At 34.2% G+C, this 14,006-nt stretch overlaps 3 protein-coding genes across 4 annotated transcripts; all 3 read left to right on the top strand.

The window, feature by feature from the left end:
* Positions 1-2,711: 2,711 nt before the first annotated feature.
* Positions 2,712-6,019, top strand: LOC101219934 (CSC1-like protein At4g35870). Its single transcript, XM_004134968.3, has one exon. It carries the CDS (start codon positions 3,110-3,112, stop codon positions 5,537-5,539), a length of 2,430 nt encoding a protein of 809 aa, XP_004135016.2. The 5' UTR covers positions 2,712-3,109; the 3' UTR covers positions 5,540-6,019.
* Positions 6,020-6,754: 735 nt separating this feature from the next.
* LOC116404717 lies at positions 6,755-7,839 on the top strand. Its single transcript, XM_031888024.1, has 3 exons — positions 6,755-7,197; positions 7,308-7,359; positions 7,455-7,839. The coding sequence occupies exons 1-3, from the start codon at positions 7,031-7,033 to the stop codon at positions 7,641-7,643; spliced, it is 408 nt and encodes a 135-aa protein (XP_031743884.1). The 5' UTR covers positions 6,755-7,030; the 3' UTR covers positions 7,644-7,839.
* Positions 7,840-8,274: 435 nt separating this feature from the next.
* LOC101220171 (aspartyl protease family protein 1) lies at positions 8,275-11,412 on the top strand. 2 transcript variants are annotated; one of them, XR_004217843.1, is made up of 10 exons: positions 8,275-8,698; positions 8,806-8,941; positions 9,247-9,482; positions 9,603-9,827; positions 9,928-10,063; positions 10,159-10,232; positions 10,319-10,418; positions 10,491-10,659; positions 10,758-10,829; positions 10,916-10,929. XR_004217843.1 is itself a non-coding variant. In XM_011659759.2 (10 exons), the coding sequence occupies exons 1-10, from the start codon at positions 8,391-8,393 to the stop codon at positions 11,131-11,133; spliced, it is 1,563 nt and encodes a 520-aa protein (XP_011658061.1). In that variant the 5' UTR covers positions 8,278-8,390; the 3' UTR covers positions 11,134-11,412. The 2 variants fall into 2 exon arrangements, 1 of the variants encoding a protein (XP_011658061.1); XM_011659759.2 differs by having other exon boundaries at positions 8,278-8,698; positions 10,491-10,548; positions 10,916-11,412.
* The last annotated feature ends 2,594 nt before the right edge of the window (positions 11,413-14,006 follow it).

Below are 14,006 nucleotides of genomic sequence, written 5' to 3'. Positions count from 1 at the left end.
GCTACGCTCTTATCGTTTTTATTCAAATGAAAAGACAAAAAGGAAAGAAAAATCAAAATTAGAAGGAAGAAAATGTTGGAAGTTAATTTATCTAACTCTCATATCATAATAGTTGAATTGGACTAGTTTTATATCGTTTTAGTTTAATTGAATTAGATTCAATTTATATTTTAAAAAGTTTGATAACTTGAAATTGAAGTTATATTTCATCTCGTCTTCCTGTAAAACTCATAAACTTTGACCTCGATATTGTTACACGTTATATGTGATAGATTAGTTTTTCATTCTATGAATGCATTCTCATTGACTACAAGTTGAAAGGTTATAAAATATGTAGGTAGTAATCTAAATTATTCTAAGTTTGTAATAATTCACCCATTACATTTGATAAATAGTCATTAACTAAGTTTATAAAATTTAATTTGATATATAGGAGTTGAATTGTTTATTTTTTGGGTTTAATTTTCTAATAAATGCAACTCTTTTGTTGTGTGTGTGATTATTGAGCCAAAACCTGAACCAGCGGTGTGTTAATCTCGTGCTGCGTCCACCAACTATGCCAAACCCAACCCCTCTTTTCCCCATCTCATATGTGATATGACCATTGCCCAATTCACATGCTGGTCGATTATATTGATTGTTTTTTCAATAAATTGAGTTAAAATATTATTTTAATATTTATATTTTTAAATTACTTTTATTCTAGTATTAGATTTTGGTTTCTATACTTTTAAGTTAATTTTATTTTAGTATTTTGAAGTATTTAAAAGAAAAATCTTTAAATTATTTTTAACCTTAATTGATTGATTCTTTTATTTTGTTTGCTTATTAACAATTTATTATAAATTTGGAAAAAAGGTATTTGTAAAAAATAGAAAAGTTAACAAATTATTTACATTTTATACAAAAGTAAAGGTAATAAATCTTGTATTTTAGTGATTTTTTCTTTTGTAAATAATTTGTTTTTTCGTATGTTTGAAAATATATTCACTTATACATGGTTGATATTATTATTGTTATTCCACAAAATTTGGTAAATTTTGACTTTAAATGGCCAAACCCAAAGTTTATTATAAATACATTAATTAAAAACACTAAGTAAAAGATAAAGTTGAGCCTATTTTAAACTATGACGACTAAATTTGTAATAAAAAAATATTAAGATATATTTAGCATTGCATTTTCTCAAGAAGTAGACAAAAAAAAAAAAAAAAATACAATACAAATATGATAGATAACTTTCATTAAATTATGTGTATCTTTTATCATACATTTCACATTTGAATCATTGCCTAACTACAATATTGTATGGTAGAAGTAACAATTAAAAACAATTATCTATTTTTTTTAGCTATACATAAATATGATTGTACTTCAAATACCTTACAACTTAACTAATAAATACGTTCACTCCATTCCATTCAAATGCAATTTTCTTGCTGCCCAACATAAATATATCTAACTCTAGCAAAAAAATAAAAAAAATTAAGTGCTCTATGTTTATCTACTCTTAAAATATATTTTTTTGTCTAAAATTATTCCCACACTTTGAATCATTAATTTTTTTAAAAATTGGATGTTTCTTAAATTTGTAGTACTATCATAACGTAAAATAGATTTAACCAATCAGGTAAAATAGTAAATAAATAAATTTGAACCATATTAATAAATTTTCAAGTAATTCCACCTTTCTAACACAATAAATAAGTCGTTAAAGGTTCAAGAGATTCTTTAATAAAACTTTCATATTAGAATGGGTGAAAAAGAAAAGAGAGTAAACAAGAGAAAGAATGTGTATTATTCAAATTGGGGAAGGAATTGAGTTAGTGGATGGTGAATGTTCTGTCTTGCCTCGAGAAATGCTCACCCATATTTTGTGGGCTTTTCACCGTGGAATATAAGCCCAATATTGGCCTCTAATGTCTCTTTCCTACTTTCATCAATTACAACTCTTAATTAGTTTTTCTTTTAACACCTTAATTAGTATTTCAAATTTAAATTATAATTTAATGTCTAAACACTCTCTCATCTTAAGAAATCAAGTAGTGTACTCCATCTTAATTTAATTTTATGTGTACGGAACCTTTTCGTTTAGATTGTGTGTTTAGTAAATTTATAAATTTAATTAAAGATTAAATTTATAATTCAACCTTTTTATATATTTTATAAGTATAAGTTTAGTACCCGATGAGATTAACAAGTGAATTGAACCGATGAGATAAACATTTAAGAGATGTCACGAAAATAGTGAAAAAAATAAATTATGAAAAAGGAAGAAAGAAAATCCACCGAAAAAAAATATTACAATAGCTTCAAGTTAGTTTAGTTTAGAACATAGCATTCAAACGTTGTTTGGTATTTCAAATGTTGTTTGGCGTTGAATATAGTATCTCGAACATGTACTTAATCCTATACACTTTTGATCAAACAATTGAGTAGTTTTGGGGTGACATTTTCTTATTTCATTCATCACTCACTTTAGGTGTTTTTTGCTAAATTATTTTAGAGAGTTTGTTTATTTATAATAACTTATATTTAGAGGGTTTAAAAATAAAAATGAGATAAAAATCAGTTTTTTTAAAAGATAAATATAAATTCCAAATTGGGAAGAGAAAGTACAAAAATGAATATTTTCCAAAAAAGAAAAGAAAAAAAAGAGAGTATGATTAATATTTTTATCAAATATATATATATATATTTGATTTTAAGTTAGCCTTGACTAAGGCTCCAAATGTCCAGGGAAAAGATAAAACAACAATTTAAATTTTTTCCCAAATAAATTTGATATTTCAATTTCCGATTTCAATCTGGAGAGCCATTCACAAAATCACAATCCCTGTTCGTGAATCTTCAATTCATACACCCAGTCGGAGGGGGAATTGTTCATATCATATGTAATTGCGAACGGGAAATGATTTGATTCTAAAGCCCTAAGGCCTTTAAATTGTTTTTTTTCGAATTTGAGCTGTTTATCGTTCGAATTGAGGTATCGATGCGTTTTCATGATTCAATTTGTTGATGCCAACCGCTGTTTACACGCGAAGAATCTCGAATTTGATTGCGTAATTTTTCATTTCAACGTTCTGAGATCCGACGAAGCTCTTACTCGATGATTCCTTTTAATTCCTTTGTGAATCAGCCGTCTTCTCCCCCTCCCTCATCCGATGACGGTGGCTCCTCCAGTGATGTTACTTCCTGGTATGGTAATATAGAATACTTGTTGAATATCTCGATGATTGGTGCCTTCTCTTGCCTCTTCATATTTCTATTTGTGAAGCTTCGAAGCGACCACCGTCGAATTCCTGGTCCTTCTGGATTGGTCACCAAGCTTCTTGCGGTGTGGCATGCGACTTGTCGGGATATTGCGCGCCATTGTGGTGCAGACGCCGCGCAGTTCCTTTTGATCGAAGGTGGGAGCTGTGCGGTTTTATTATCAATTGCGGTTTTGTCGGTTTCAGTGTTGCTTCCGCTTAATCTCTATGCGGGAAAGGCTGTATTGAATGATCAATTCTCGAAAACGACGATTAATCACATTGAGAAAGGTTCGGTTTTACTTTGGGTGCATTTTGCTTTTGTGGTGGTTGTTGTTTTCTTTGTGCATTTTGGTATTTCTGCCATTGAGAGGAGGTTGAAGATAACTAGATTTAGAGATGGGAATGGGAATTTAAGTGATCCTGCTGCTGATTCGACTGCCATATTCACTATAATGGTGGAAGGGATTCCTAAAACCTTAGAAGTTGATAGGGCTGCAATATTAGAGTATTTCCAGCATAAGTATCCTGGGAAGATTTATAAGGTTATAATGCCTATGAATTTATGCGCTTTGGATGATTTGGCTACAGAATTGGTCAAGGTTAGGGAAGAAATATCACAGTTGGTAGAACGAATGCATTCTTGTCTTGTAACTAATGAAGATGGAGAGGAATATGGAGGCAATTGCTTGAAGGTTTTCTTCGGTTGGATGCCGTATATTTGGAGGAGAGTAAAAGATATGTGGTTTCAGATGATGGATAAATTTGGTTACACAAATGAGGAGAGGCTACAACGGCTGCAAGAATTGAGAGCCAACTTGGAGACTGAACTGGCTGCTTACAAGGAAGGGCGTGCACCTGGAGCTGGGGTTGCTTTTGTTATGTTCAAGGATATCTATGCTACCAATAAAGCAGTTATGGATTTTCGAAACGAAAAGAAGAGACGAATTGGGAAGTTCTTTTCTGTCATGGAGTTACGGCTTCAAAGAAACCAATGGAAAGTGGATCGGGCACCCTTGGCAACTGATATTTACTGGAATCATTTGGGATCAACTAAACTATCATTGAGACTTCGGAGAATATTTGTGAACTCTTGCCTACTCTTAATGCTCTTGTTCTTTAGCTCTCCTCTTGCTGTGATCACTGCTGTAAAGAGTGCTGGGAGAATTATCAATGCTGAGGTGATGGATAATGCCCAGTCATGGTTGGATTGGGTTCAAAGTTCTAGCTGGTTAGGCAGTCTCATCTTTCAGTTTCTGCCGAATGTTATTATCTTTGTGAGTATGTACATAATAATTCCATCAGCTCTTTCATATCTTTCGAAGTTTGAACGGCATCTTACTGTATCTGGGGAGCAGAGAGCTGCACTTTTAAAAATGGTTTGCTTTTTCCTAGTGAACCTCATCCTTCTAAGGGCTCTCGTTGAGTCATCTTTAGAGAGTGCAATCCTTGGGATGGGACAGTGCTATTTAGATAGTGAAGATTGCAAGAGAATTGAGGAGTACATGAGTTCATCATTTCTTTCAAGATCATGCCTTTCGTCTGTTGCTTTTCTAATCACGAGCACTTTCTTGGGCATATCTTTTGACTTATTGGCTCCAATACCATGGATAAAGAAGAAGATTCGAAGGTTTCGAAAAAATGACATGCTCCAGCTGGTTCCTGAACAAAGTGAAGAGTACCCATTAGAGTACCAGGAAATAGATAGTCTTGAGAGAGCATTACTACCGGATGACTCCCCAAGACTGATTGATATGGATTTGCAGGGACAAGATCTTTCCATATATCCCGTCAATAGAACCTCAACTGCACCAAAACAGAAGTTCGATTTTGCCCAATACTATGCATTCAATTTAACAATTTTTGCCCTCACCATGATATATTCTTCCTTCGCTCCACTGGTGGTTCCGATTGGTGCAGCATACTTTGGATATAGATATGTTGTTGATAAGTACAACTTTCTATTCATTTATAGAGTAAGCGGCTTTCCTGCTGGCAACGATGGGAGGTTGATGGATACAGTTCTTGGGATCATGCGATTCTGTGTTGACTTGTTCCTGCTCTCCATGCTCTTGTTCTTCTCGGTAAATGGAGACTCGACAAAGCTACAAGCGATATTCACACTTGGGTTACTAGTTATGTACAAATTGTTACCTTCTTATGATGATGGGTATCAAAGAATGCTGTTGGAGGGCATTCAAACAATTGATTCAGTTGTAGATGGAGCCATTGATTACGAGGTCTATTCCCAACCTAAATTCGACTGGGATACATATCAGCAGTCATGATTTCGGGTTTGGCATGCAACTCGCTTACACGTATGTTAGTTGAATTGTAATCTTGCCCTGTAAGTACAATAGTTGAGGACTCTCATTCATTCTCTCAAAATTTACATGTACTGTAAAGTATACACTCTCTGATGCAATTAATTTTTGTTCACTCTCTCATTTCCTCGTGATTTTCAAGCAATCGGGACTGTGAATTATCTCTTGCTGGCTAGACATGCATTCATTTTCACAAGGAAGCTAGTTCATTCCTTGTGTTCAAAACGAAGCCAAAGCCTCTTTTTGACACTGATAGCTGCAGCTGAGATGTGACTTTTTTTTTTCTTCTTTTGGGTCATGTTTTAGATTACCATTTGCCCTCTTTTTGTTGAGATTCTGTCATTTCATATGCTAAAACATTAGCATCTCTGAAAAAGAATTATCAATGTTGAGACTTGAGATTCATATGTTTTAAATACACTTAGTTGTATATTGTTAACTGAATCATTTTGCCCTTGTGAATTTTACGGTTTGATTATGTAATATTGTAGATCAATTTATTATTACTTTGTAAAATTCCGCACTTCTCCCCAATTCTATGAATCATTGAGATTGAGATTAAGCCAATGTTTGGGAGAATGATTATGAAACGTTAAAATCGCTATTTTTTGTCAATATAAATATTGTATTTAAAAAGAGTAAAATTAAATATTAAATTAATTTATATTGATTAGAAGTATGTCTGTGGATGGTTGGAAACTTTACCAAAGTGATTTTAAGACCTACACTAAAAGATATAAGATTAAAGTACACAACCCATCACTCAACTTTTTTTAGTCCTTGGAACTTTTAATTTGGGCAATGGTGTTTTTCAATGATTTCGATCATCCTTATTCATGTGTAGGTAAAGAAGGACAGACTTGTACTGAAAAAATAAACATCACATGTGTGATTCAAATGTGGACAAAGAACAAATCTGTCATAAAATATATATAAAAATACATGTGGTAGTGACATTCTCATAGTTGAATTGATTATAAAGAGTTTGAAGTGATTGGAGTAAAATTTTATTGTCCGTTTCATTTTAAGAAATAAAAAGCACATGATTAAATTACCTTAGGCTGACTGTGATGCTGACTATAAACAGCGGATTGGGAGATTTGTGTTTGTGAAAGAATGTACGTGATTTTGGTCAATGGAGAGAAATTTTGGTGAAGTTTTGAATGAAGAAAATGTGGATGGACCAAATAATTTGTAGGGAGAAGAGAAAAACTAGGAAGAAATCAAATAAACTCAACGAAGTCTCTCATGTGCTCCTATAACTTCTCTTTGCCAAGTGAATTCTCTCTTTCCTTTTGCCTCTCTAACATGTGGCTTATGCACATACACTCCAACTCTACAAAGTATAAATCAAAATTCACCTTGAATTCTGAGTTCCAACTTGTCATCTTTGCCTTTCTTTTCTTTCACTTGTGATAGTTCCAGGAACAACAAGAAACGGGAAACAAAAAGAAGATGCATCATAGAGCAACCAAGAGCAATCTTGTTGATTCAGATCTTGAAACAAATCAACATGGTTTCAAAGACAATAATGGTCTCCCTCTATGCCCCAAGCCTCGTCGTCTCGAGCCTGCCATCCCAAGTTTCCTTGCCCCTCTCATATGCGCCCATCACATTCACAGGTCACTTTCTCATCTAACATAGTGACAAAATTTTACATTCCAACTTTAAGAATTAAGCTCCATTAACACACCACCACGTTTGCTTAATTTGCTTCTCTTTCTTTCTCCAGCCAATCAAGTGGCGATTCAAGAAGTGAGATTCTCAATATCATCGAAGGAAAGGTTAGGAAATGAATTTCTTTTTGGTGAAACTTATTAATGGATTCACGTAATGAAAATCATCGTAAATAATCCATAAATGTTTAATACATGTGCAGAATGTTGAAGGGAGAGATTGCTTGTCCTCCGGTTGCTACCCATCGTGTTATTCAGGTTCTCCGCCAGGAAGAACAGAGAATCCACTGGTTCATGACATGTATTTTCTTCATCAAATGGAGATTCATTCCCCATTTTCAAGGACCAACCTTTCGGATAAGTTCAACCTGACCTCAGCCTCGCCTACATGAACAGATAAGAGAAACCATTTGGAAAAGTGGACAAAGATACATAAGCTGTTATATAGCTTTGTTATTGAGTTTGTTTACTTGTACAATCTTCATTTATATTCATTTTTGGGTCTTCATAATTGTAAATACAAAGAAGGTACATGTTTTCTCTTTTATTCATTTTTCAAATGAGAAAAGGAAGATACATATTTTTGCTCTTGCCTATTTTTAGTAAAATAGATAGAATATTAGAATTTAAATACTCTACTTTCACAATTTTTCATGAAAATTAAGTGTAAATCTTTATAAAATATAACAAAATTACTATATTTATAACCATTTGAAAAGAGCTAAGAATCCCTCCAAGATAGCAATGGAGGAAGAATATTGAACCTACTATCCCAATCCGGAATAGAAACAGTCCCATTCTGGGTTACATCACTACATATCTCCGTTTCCAAACACTCCGGAGCGAGGACAAAAGGGTGGAGTGGTGGACGGGGCCTGTTTGGACAACAAAAATTCCTTGACCCGAAATTAAAAAAGCGCGCTTACTTAACTTCCCTCAACCGTCAAATAAAAACAAAAGGGGTCCCATTCTCACCTGCCAATTTCCTTCACTCTCTTCAACACAAATAAATAATAATAATAATAATACAACTCTCAAAAACACACTTCCAGTTCTTCTTACTTCCACTCCAAGGAGAAAGAGATCTCATCTTCCTCTTCCTCTTACAACCCTAATTTCTCTCTCATTCTTCTTCAACAATGCCTTTCTTCTACTCTTTCTTTCACTTCTTCCTTCTCATTTCCTCTTTTCCCTCCTCTCTTGCCATTGCCCGCCCCATCTTTTCCTTCAAGATGCACCACCGCTTTTCCGATCAACTCAAGAACTGGTCCGGTGTTTCCGGTAAATTCACTCTCCCTGATTCTTGGCCGGTTAAAGGAACCATTGAGTATTATGCTCAACTAGCCTTCCGTGATCGCTTCTTCCGTGGTCAGAGGCTCTCCGAGTTTGATGGTCCTCTCGCTTTTTCTGATGGAAATTCCAGTTTTCGGATTAGCTCCTTGGGATTGTACGGTAGTTTTTTTTTTTTTTTTGGCTTGATGGTTTTATTTGATTCATATTTCTCTTCAGTGCATTGTTTGATGTTTTTTTTTTTTTTTTGGATTTTTTTTACAGTCTGCATTACACTACCGTACAATTAGGAACTCCAGGAACGAAGTTTATGGTAGCACTTGATACTGGAAGTGATCTGTTTTGGGTGCCTTGTGATTGTAGTAGATGCGCGCCCACGGAGGGATCTCCTTACGCTTCCGTATGCTTCTCGTGATTTTCTTTTGTTGTTGTTGATTCTTATTTTTCTTGGAGTAAAATTCGAATTAGGAAAGTGAATTTGTTCGGAATGCTTTTGAATTATTAGCTCTTTTAGCTATTTCATTCAGATGAATAATCATCTATATTATTTATTGTTAATGTTTCAGATCGAGATATTTAATTTATGAGCAAATGACGTACTAATAAATAAAGTAGGATAGGTTTTTATTTAATGCTGATCAGTGTATGTTCAGAATGAGATACCTGTCTTTGAATCTTCGTCTTTTCTATTGTGCGATCATGCAGGATTTTGAGTTGAGTGTGTACAGCCCCAAAAAGTCGTCTACTAGTAAAACTGTTCCTTGCAATAACAACTTATGTGCACAGCGTGATCAATGCACAGAGGCCTTTGGCAATTGTCCCTATGTTGTCTCCTACGTATCAGCTGAAACATCGACTACTGGAATATTGATAGAGGATCTTCTACACTTAAAAACAGAACATAAACATTCAGAACCTATTCAGGCATATATCACATTTGGGTTGGTATATGCTAATTCTAAGCTTAATTTGATTAGGCACCTCATGACAGGGCAACTCTGTTATGTAAACTGTTGTTTTTTGCTCATGTCACTGCCCTGCCTTTCTCCCCTTCTGTGCAGTTGTGGGCAGGTACAGAGTGGCTCATTTCTTGATGTTGCAGCTCCCAATGGCTTGTTTGGGCTCGGCATGGAGCAGATATCAGTTCCTAGCATATTATCGAGAGAAGGTTTGATGGCAAATTCTTTCTCTATGTGCTTTAGTGATGATGGAGTTGGAAGGATCAATTTTGGAGACAAGGGTAGTCTGGAGCAGGAAGAGACCCCATTTAATCTGAACCAATTACAGTAAGTGTAGTCTTGGAGTTGCTTTATATCAATATTCGAATAAATTCAAGTTATATCGCTATATTCATCAAGTTTCTTGTATTTCACATCTCAATTTCAGCCCAAACTATAATATCACAGTTACTAGCATTCGAGTAGGCACTACTCTGATTGATGCAGATATAACTGCTCTTTTTGACTCTGGGACATCATTTTCATATTTTACTGATCCAATCTACTCCAAGCTTTCAGCAAGTGTGAGCACTTCAAGTGATGAATATTTGTCGTCATTTATCCAGCATTAATTGTATAAAGTTTCAATGTAATGGAACTTGTTTACATTCTCTTTTAGTTCCATGCACAAACAAGAGATGGACGTCACCCCCCTAATCCGAGGATACCTTTTGAATATTGTTATAACATGAGGTCATGTGCTGAACCTATATGTATTTTTAAAAAAATCTCAATCCAACATTTATGAACCTTTATTGTTGACCTCTTTATGAAGGCAGTCCAGATGCAAATGCTTCTCTGACGCCTGGTATTAGTTTAACCATGAAAGGTGGAGGTCCCTTTCCTGTCTATGATCCCATTATTGTCATCTCCACTCAGGTAGTCTGTTGTTTCTGTTTAGTTGTCTCTGCTCTTTCCTTAAGCCTAAATATATTTCCTGCAAATTTGCAGAATGAACTCATTTATTGCCTGGCCGTGGTCAAGAGTGCTGAACTGAATATAATTGGGCGTAAGTAGATTATGCTGCAATTGAACATATTTGTATTGAACTAGTAAATCCACTTTCATCTTGGATCAGTAACATTGGTGTTGAAAGCTGGACAATAAACTGGAAGTTTTGGTGATTTGCTGTCAGATCATTTAGTCCATTTTTTCAGTCCAGCTCTTACCTTTCTGGAGACGTAGTTACTCATGATTCTATTTTTTACTTTTATGTAGAAAACTTCATGACTGGCTACCGTATTGTATTTGACCGGGAAAAGCTTGTGTTGGGCTGGAAGAAGTTTGATTGTAAGTGCTATGCGCTTTCATCCACAAATGAACTGTCCTTTTCTGTCACATTATCATTGTCAAAGAAGTTTGGGGTTTTATTGCAGGTTATGACATTGAGGAAAAGAGTCTATTTCCAATGAAACCAGATGTTACTACGGTTCCTCCCGCTGTTGCTGCTGGAGTAGGTAATCACTCTAGCCCAGGATTGACAAAAGACACGAGAACTAGTGCTCAAATTTCAACTGAATCAGAATTCACTAGTTGCTATTCTTCTCTTCTGTCTTGCTTCAGATTTTTTATTATATTGCTTTTTTTACTATAGACATATTCATTTCCCACCGTTTGCTGACCCATCTGGTGACCCATGTATCATGACCTCATATTAATATTGATAGAGCTCTTAAAATTTTTGGATAATAGTTCAAGCCACTCTACCAGCAATCGGTATTCAAAATTATGTAGATTTTGTTGATTGATTGATACACCATAAATAGAATGAGAGGTCGTCCAATGTCTTACCACTTTTATAGTCATGTATCCACACGTTCCTGACTGCTGTTGAACTATCATAATAGTGTTGAAGAGCTACTTTTTTGTTCAACCACTATACATCAAAATTTCATTTCCACCCCTTATCTAAGGGGCAGGATTCCTGTAGTTATTTTATTATATTTTACAGCAAGAAATGCAATTTTATTTGTGAAACTCACAAAACCATGTAAAAGAGGTTTCTAGTGAGACATTCATTAAGGGGGTGATTAATGAAGAAACGTAGCCTATAATTTCCCAGAGTTGAACAAGATTTTCATAGGTCCAAAATTCTTTTGTACCTTTCTATCCACAACTTCCATAAACACTGCACAAAAACTATTTCTAGGATTTCTTAACGAGTCCTTGCTAAGCCTGAATACTTTACCTTGAACCCTTATGCAACCTAAGGCTTAAGAGAAGCCATTATTCTCATTTCTACGTGTAGCCTGCAACAAGATGATTTTTGAAATTCAAGGATACAATTGTATGACCTAAAGAAAAAATCCCGTTCAAGTAAGGTCGTTAAGCCGCATGACAGATTAGGAAGAAATGATATCGAACCACTTCCAAATAATCAGGAAGTGGCAGAAGTTAGGACTTAAGGCAGGACCAAGCTGGTAAGGTGACTTAGTTACCCTATGGGAAAGAGATGTAAACAAGGATTTTTTTTTTCTTTTTTTTAAGAAAATAGCTAACTATTTCAAGAGACCAAGTCCTTGCATTCCTATTGAGAGAGAAGTTGTGAAGATGATAGACGAATCATGGACTTCCACTCAGTCGAACTCCAATCTAGAAGCCTTCTAAATTGTATCATTCCAAAACCTACTTTACTTCAAGCGAGTTTCAATTTTTCAGATACTAAATCAAAAACAATGAGCGCTAGACTCATTTCCTTGTTTGAAAGCACATGTACTCACTACGACTTGTTTTAGGCAGGTACACATCTATATATATATATACACCTATCAATGAGGACATTGCTTAGTTATATTGATCTGTTTCTGTTTGATCATAATTAGTCTTCTAAACAGTGATAGAGAATGAGTTTAATTGTCTGGCACTTTGGGAGAAACTGACAGAGACATTTGATACAGCGGGCCTTAATCTTCTATCGTGGTTGTCATGACGGAGAAGGTATTATTGTTGAAATGAATTTAATTATCTTCTCTCTGTCTATTTTTCTTCATGGTGCATATTCTATTGCTTTTAGAAGCTTAATTATTCTACTACATTATTTAAATTGAAATGATAATGCAAGCTTAAGGTTGACTAATTCTTGCCCAACTCATCTTAGAACTTTGACTTTTATACTTTGATGTGAAGTCGGTCATCTTTATTAATAATAGGACAAATAAATTATTGTTGGACCTCTTCTATTATAGATAATGCCCTAGCTATTTCCTTGCCAACTCGCACGTCTTTGAAAAATAAGCCATTTCCCCCTTCTATAGATATGGCTGCTCGTTACAAAATATCGAAAGGGTTGTTTGAAGTGTTGAGTTGAATTTTGAAGTTTAGGGTTGGAAAAAATGTGTTTGGAGTGGAGAGTTGGAGCTTGTAAGATAAAATTTCCACAATATATACATAAGAGAGAGAGGGAAAGATGAAGTTTCTCGATAAATATGCAAACCTTAGTAGTAAACACTATTGAAGTTGAGTTATTTTACTCCAACTTAAAAGGTGTTAGTGTGCCAAACACTATCTAAATTTACTTCTACTTCGGTTATTGGAATCATAATCATAGGCAACTATTGAGCTGGCCTCTTCAATTCAGGTTGTGGAAGAGGAAGAAACTTATAAGTTTAACTAAATTGAGAATTGAGAGAAAAATCTATCTAGATTTTGGAACTTATTTGGTGCCATATGTATTTTTCTTTATATTCTCCTTCCCGTCCTAGTTTTCTCTCTCCAAATATAACTTTTTTTTTTTGCTAGAGGCTAGGTTGAACAAAATTAAATGAGTAAAATTCTAATATTTTAAAGTCTAAAAACTAAATTGAGGTTAAACTAAAAATTTAGGTACTAGAATTGAAGCTAAATCCAATTTTAGGTGACATCCTTCTTATCTATTTATTTTGATTATGTGGAATTTAAATTGCACTAGCCATCTTCGCTGTTGACTTTAGTGTTTAAAAATACCACATTTTGTATTGTATTTTTAATATTGCATTGCATGGAAGACTTCGATGATTCAAGAGCGGTGGGTCGTCGGAATTTAGCGTATGATAAGGAAATCCAATCCGTTGAATTTTGATATTTGAATAGCGTAACATTCAATTATATAATTACATTCCATAGCGTATGATTTTATCGCTTCATTTTCACATTTCCAATTCCAACTAGCCTATTATTATTAAGCACCATTCTTATTACTTTTCTACATAGAAATTATCCATCACTTCTAAGTCTTCTAGCTTATATACATTTGACTGTTAAGATTTCATATATTGGTTTCATCTATGTATAAAACACGCATTAAGTACAGTAATTTAGACTTCATATATGTATTGATTGCGAGTTAGGCTGTGAGTAATGATTTTAAGTCCAATTTTTGTTTTTAATTGTTTAGAGTGTGTTTCAAACCATTTTTTAAATTTCTTTTTTCATTAAAGTTAAATGAAAATGGATGTAAAAGCTAATGTGTTCAAATTGGAAGATTTAAAT

The sequence above is a fragment of the Cucumis sativus genome, chromosome 6 (assembly GCF_000004075.3).
Source record: "Cucumis sativus cultivar 9930 chromosome 6, Cucumber_9930_V3, whole genome shotgun sequence".
Taxonomy (NCBI): Eukaryota; Viridiplantae; Streptophyta; class Magnoliopsida; order Cucurbitales; family Cucurbitaceae; genus Cucumis; species Cucumis sativus.
The sequence above is the reverse complement of the archived record's forward strand: the minus strand, read 5'-3'. Positions and strand labels throughout refer to the sequence as shown.

What these genes read in the sequence shown, in the direction of transcription:
- LOC101219934 (XM_004134968.3), top strand. Translation starts at nt 3,110, where the DNA reads ATGATTCCTTTTAATTCCTTTGTGAATCAGCCGTCTTCTCCCCCTCCC.
- LOC116404717 (XM_031888024.1), top strand. Translation starts at nt 7,031, where the DNA reads ATGCATCATAGAGCAACCAAGAGCAATCTTGTTGATTCAGATCTTGAA. An exon ending in TGCGCCCATCACATTCACAG is followed by an intron (nt 7,198 to 7,307) that starts GTCACTTTCTCA and finishes TTCTTTCTCCAG; the next exon opens with CCAATCAAGTGGCGATTCAA. An exon ending in TCAATATCATCGAAGGAAAG is followed by an intron (nt 7,360 to 7,454) that starts GTTAGGAAATGA and finishes ATACATGTGCAG; the next exon opens with AATGTTGAAGGGAGAGATTG.
- LOC101220171 (XM_011659759.2), top strand. Translation starts at nt 8,391, where the DNA reads ATGCCTTTCTTCTACTCTTTCTTTCACTTCTTCCTTCTCATTTCCTCT. An exon ending in AGGGATCTCCTTACGCTTCC is followed by an intron (nt 8,942 to 9,246) that starts GTATGCTTCTCG and finishes GCGATCATGCAG; the next exon opens with GATTTTGAGTTGAGTGTGTA. An exon ending in GAATATTGTTATAACATGAG is followed by an intron (nt 10,233 to 10,318) that starts GTCATGTGCTGA and finishes TTATGAAGGCAG; the next exon opens with TCCAGATGCAAATGCTTCTC.